General features: G+C 44.4%; 1 protein-coding gene across 1 annotated transcript; it reads right to left on the bottom strand.

Moving 5' to 3' along the window:
- Nucleotides 1–647: 647 nt before the first annotated feature.
- On the bottom strand, nucleotides 648–5,425 carry LOC119312342 (probable acyl-activating enzyme 18, peroxisomal). Its single transcript, XM_037588067.1, has 14 exons — nucleotides 5,009–5,425; nucleotides 4,506–4,635; nucleotides 4,131–4,390; nucleotides 3,819–4,020; nucleotides 3,701–3,741; nucleotides 3,359–3,481; nucleotides 3,128–3,201; nucleotides 2,792–3,012; nucleotides 2,433–2,527; nucleotides 2,135–2,351; nucleotides 1,932–2,057; nucleotides 1,468–1,566; nucleotides 1,178–1,387; nucleotides 648–1,088 (listed from the first exon to the last, which is right to left on the bottom strand). The coding sequence occupies exons 1-14, from the start codon at nucleotides 5,284–5,286 to the stop codon at nucleotides 975–977; spliced, it is 2,190 nt and encodes a 729-aa protein (XP_037443964.1). The 5' UTR covers nucleotides 5,287–5,425; the 3' UTR covers nucleotides 648–974.
- Nucleotides 5,426–5,474: the final 49 nt, after the last annotated feature.

Raw genomic sequence — 5,474 nt, 5'->3', positions numbered from 1 at the left:
GCCCTGGGCCGTCGCCCCGTCGCCCATGCCCCAGGGCCGGCCCTGCTAGCTAGCTTGCTGGATTCGTGTGGAAGAATGGGGTCGTTGTGATCTCATCCCCTCAAGCTCGACTCCTTCAGCTATCTGGCACACACAGATGAGATGATATAGCCGTCCTCTGCAAGAACAAACAGACGGGCGTCCTGATTTAAGCTTTTGACCTCTTCACCTTCGACACCCATGAAAAATTGGCTAGATTATCTTCTGCCAAGTGAGCTTCCCACAAGTCGAATTGGCCGCCTACGCAGGGCGTGCATAGAGTCGCCGATATGGATTTTGTTTTCTAGTATGATCAAAACATATCTGAGTTTTAATCATTCAGACATGAGCACGATTTTCCTTCAGAAATCAGACATGGGATAGGATCATGTATGTATATATGGAAACTTCCCTATTCATCAGATAGCTCATGTCACAATTCATTAGATAGCTCGTGGGTATGCAGAGATTATATTACTTGTAGTACTAAATTCAAGAGCAACAATATTCTTTGTGGTTTTCCCAACACAAATTGGATTTGAATTCGATACTTTAAATGGATACTTGATGCTTTGGAAACTGTCTAAAGAAGTTCAGTTTTTTTAAATCGTCAGGTTGCAAGAGTAACCAAAGAAAACATATCTGAGTTTTGATCTGACACTAGATAATGCAGCTCATCTTGTCTTGAAGGTGTAAAGAGAAAACGTAAGAAAATATGATGGCTTCTAAACCTTCAAACATACAGAGTGATCCGATTTTAGCAAGCCATCGCCTTATTACTTCTAATGCGCTGAACACATACAATACAATAACAAGTGTTATGAATCTACACACCCTCAATGAAGTGAATGAAAGGGAACCGAACCATCGCTTATGTAACACGCTGTGAGTTCAATAAACTTGGATTATGAAGAACCATTTTCCTGTTTAAAAGAGATGGGTATCCCTCAGGCCCCTTATAGCTTGCTGCGATTCGCGAGCTCTTGCTTCAACTGATCCCTCAGGACCCTTCTCAGCAGCTTGTTTGAAGCAGTTCTCGGGAACTCGGGGACGACTTTGACGTAGCTCACCTGTCAGGACAAGCAAATCATCCTAATTCCCACATTATACATGCAAACCATCTGATCATGCGAACTGAAATTTAGAAAGAGACTCTTACCCTGAAAAGGGGATTGAGGTTCTTCTGGATGGCTCTTTGGAACTTTCCCTTCAAAATATTTGCATCGTATGGTGCCGATCTATCTTTTAGCACTGCCAAGATAGCCAGTTGTTCTGGTCCCCCGCCGGAAGGTTTGATGCCAACAGCTGCTGTTTCTAGCAGACCCTCATCGGCTCCATTACAAACCCGTTCGATCTCCACTGAACTTGTCTGTTCAACAAGAGAAATATTGCATTGGTTTCATGAGATTCAAACAAGGGATTGAAAACATTGAAAGGAAGAGCTTCAACCTTGATCCCTCCAAGATTCATAGTGTCGTCTGCTCTGCCCTGCATGATATAGTAACCACCTACTGTCCTCTGGATTATATCTCCATGTCGTCGGAGTTGCTGCAACAAAAGTACTGTTACGATGTGTTAAGTTTTCCACCATTCTGGTTATTACTGATAACTTCTAATAGCATGTAGTTAGATTTATTTGGTTGATTCAGCAAAGGGAACATTGACTAAAATGTTGCTACTTTTTTCATAGCACACTTATCACTGAAACTTATGTCAGAGAACAATAACATGTCTAAATCACGTGTTTGCTTCTCATCTTCTCGCTAGGGCTCCACTGGAAGACTTGGAGAACATACTGACTTTATAAAGCTTAGAATGTTGGCTGTTGGCTGCTGGCTGCTGCCAATGTTGAATATCTTCATAATTTTGTCAAGCAGTTTAGATATGGAAAACTGAGGTAAGCGACTCCATACCCGTCCTCTGTAAATGGGCATTCCATCGAAGTAAACCTTATCGTGGTCAGCATTGAGAAGCCGATTGGTAGCACCAAAATATAAAGGGAAGAGACCCACTTCTCCAGAACAAGGTAGATCATCAGGCTGTCACAGCAAACGTAAAATGGTTAATGCAGCGAACACAATCACCAAACTTAGAATATTCTACGGACAATACTTACATATGGATTTCCCTGTTCATCAAGTATGACAAACCCAGTGGACATTGATGCACCACTGAAAGCTCCAAAAGCTTGTGGCTGCAGAAGACTCCCTTGAATGTATGAGGATGCCAGCTCTGTGCCACCACAGCACTCAACAATGGGTTTGTAACAGGTACGCGAAGATAGCCACAGATTATCATCAATATCAGAAGCCTCCCCTGTTGTGGCAAGTACCCTGCAATTGTAGAATTGTAGCTCCTTTCAACGAGGTTGTGATGAAATCGAGTGCTTTCTAACAGTGTAAGTAGCAACTTGCCTGATTTTGGTCCAGTCTAGCCCTTCAGTAAGATTACCAGCCTTCCATGATTTCACCAAGCTAGGCACAGATCCTAATACACTCACACGGGCATCCTGCAATTTAATGGACATTACCATGAAGCGCATGAGTAAGAGCAATTTATATTTAGCTTCTAATTTAATATGCAGGGACTTTTGACGCATCCACAGACTGAGGTTAATTAGGTAGCCAATAAGCTTTATCTATGATCAATTCAAGACAAGTACTGGATACCTAAATAAGCTCATGTCAAAACCCTACTTAACTAAAAGAAATCCACACAAGGTTAAATCGACTTTAGCAGTTTAAACCAAGAGATGGTGCAACATAGGCCACACCTGGACAAATTTGCAGAAGCCACGTCCAAGAGGAGAACCATGATATAAAGCCAATGTCGCACCATTTAGAAAGGATGAGAACAGTTGAATAGGTCCCATAACCCAACCCAGATTTGTAGGCCAGCAGCCTATGTCCTTTGGGCGAACATCCAAATGTCCCCAGGTATCAGCTCCACATCTTATGGGACAAAGTTGTGTCCATGGTATAGCTTTTGGCTCCCCTGCACCAAAAGCAAATAAAACAGATCAAAATCACGCGTGAAGTTGTCAACAAGAGAAACAGTGCAACCAGAGATAAAAGGAAACCGCGTCAAAACAACTCAGGGTAGTCTATACCAGTTGTTCCTGATGAAAACAGAATATTAATTAGGGCGTCTGCAGATTGATAAACTGGAGAGTACATGGATGACCTGCAAATCCAAGACATATGGCTGCCATGTTGGTCACATCACAAAATCATGTATGTTTTGCAATCTGAAGTCTTAAAGTTTTCATGGAAAGAAAGCATCTGAACACGACAGTCATTTATTGTGTTGTGACATGGGAGGGAACAAATTTGTTGCATACCTTCCAGCAGAACGAGAAAGAAAATCTTTCCAGGACATATCACCATTCCTTGGTGTAACTCCAAGAAGGTCTCCAGTTGCAGGAATAACAATAGCTTTAGCTGAAGTCCCTTCCATGACACGGCTGAAGAACATAATTTGATATATTTAGCAAGTGCTGAGAATTGTTCTGTGATGGTTCAGTACGGTCATGCAAAAAGGTATAAATGAAACATATACTGTTAAATCTGATTATTTTCACAAGATGTGATCCTACTAAATAACTACAATTTGCTTGTTTAAGTTGAGCAAATTAAGTTACTGAAACACATATATTAACTAAATAATTTGATCAATCATATACCTGTAAAGTGGAAATTTCTTCCCTCCCCGAATTATGAAATCCTGAAATCTCGTGAAATTAGTATAAGCACTACTACAGTACTGATGATCATAAGACATGCTAGTTGCTACAGTCGAACCTGAGTAAAAATTGCCTTTGCTTTTGCGACCCTCATGCGAGTGCCAATCTCCTGAGGTGCAAAACTGTCTGCTATTCCCACAACAACAAAGCCTCCAAGGATGATTGCCAAATAAACAATGACCGCATTGCACGTCATTGGCATGTCTATTGCAATCCGGTCGCCCTTTTGGAACATGGTATCAAGGGCATTTGCGACAGTCCTGAAAATACAGAAGCAACAATACCATAATGATGAAATTGTACAATAGAACAGAAGAAAATTAAAGGTTTCTGCATGCCCCCTACACTTAATTTGTTAAGAGATGCATACATCACTTGGGTGCGAAGCTCCTTCAACGACATACGGTTCACTGGGTAATCGTCAAAGCCCTCATCCCTCCAGACAATAGCTGTGCTATCATCTGTCTTGTTCTGGGAGGGCCAAGGTAGCAGACAACATTCAGCAATGTTGAGCACTGCACCTGGGAACCATGTTCCTCCCTTCTTTGATTTATCTGACGCATCTAGAATCGATGTTGGTTCTCGTACAAACTTGATGGAGAGCTCCTTCAGCACTATTTTCCAGTAGACCTATGCAATGATCACCTAGGAGGTTATTGTGAAGAAATAAAAACTCTGAACTGATGCTCTAGTTGTCCACTTGCACTGTGAAGTAAATCCCAAATTTAGAAAGAGAAAAACTGACCTCCTGATTATGAACAGAGAATTTGTGGAAGAGGCGAAAGCTTGAAACTGGATCCTTATAGGATGCTCCTAACAGCTTGGGTCCATTTTCTTCCATCACTCTCCCAAGATTCGTTTGCTTGCAGTCAATCCTGCAACAATCGCGATAACGGCGTCATGAAGTAAAGTATATATACACCAATCATCCTATCACACAGTAGTGTTAAATGATGCGAATCCAGAGCCCAGTTTTAAGCTAGTATCAAAATAGCACGTTTGTTGTTAGGCTAAATGCTGGGTTAAATGGAACCATAAGCTGAACTGGTTGGTGGAATTAGATGGACTAGCAGTAGCAGTCACTTTCACCATTGATTAGCCACTGATTGGTACCAGCACCAAGCAAACGGTCCTCCTCCCACCCGATTGGATCAAACAGTTGGCAGCAAAGCAAATTAAGCGCTGGAAGAGAACCCCTGTTCAGCCGTATTTCCAGGAAAAGAATGGACGGCGGACGGCTAGACTTACGGCGACGGGAACCAGTAGGGCGGCGGGCCCCGGCCGGCGCGGTCCCAGCCGGCGTAGACGGAGTAGTACACGAGCTGGTGGAGCGCGTGCGGGTGGTCCGGCCGCAGCACCCCCGCCGCCACGACCGCCGCCCACGCGGCGGCCGCGTCGCCGCCGTCTTCGCCGGCCGCCGAGCGGAGCGCGGCGAGGAAGGCCGCCGCGTCGGCCGCGGCGAGCCCGGCCGCCTCCACGTCGGCCGCCCGGATCTCCCCCACGCTTCCCCTCGCGGTGGCCGCCATGCCCCGCGTGCCTCGCGGTCGCAGCCTTTGCGCGAGTGTGCTAGTGACACTGCTATGTTATCGGCGCACGGGACTTGGCTGGTCTGACGAGGACGACGACGAGGAGGAAGACAGAAAAAGGGACAAGGAAATTAAAAAAAAAAAGGCTCGGCTTTGGTTGCTTTGCTGGGTAGGTGCGGTTATGTAGG

Source organism: Triticum dicoccoides, chromosome 5B (genome assembly GCF_002162155.2).
Source record: "Triticum dicoccoides isolate Atlit2015 ecotype Zavitan chromosome 5B, WEW_v2.0, whole genome shotgun sequence".
Lineage (NCBI taxonomy): Eukaryota > Viridiplantae > Streptophyta > Magnoliopsida > Poales > Poaceae > Triticum > Triticum dicoccoides.
The sequence above is the reverse complement of the archived record's forward strand: the minus strand, read 5'-3'. Positions and strand labels throughout refer to the sequence as shown.

Bases quoted from the DNA above. Each gene is read 5' to 3' on its own strand.
- LOC119312342 (XM_037588067.1), bottom strand. From the start codon at position 5,286: ATGGCGGCCACCGCGAGGGGAAGCGTGGGGGAGATCCGGGCGGCCGAC. The intron at 3,742-3,818 runs GTTCGACTGTAG...ACGAGATTTCAG, and splicing joins CAAAGGCAATTTTTACTCAG to GATTTCATAATTCGGGGAGG. The intron at 1,089-1,177 runs GTAAGAGTCTCT...TTGTCCTGACAG, and splicing joins ACCTCAATCCCCTTTTCAGG to GTGAGCTACGTCAAAGTCGT.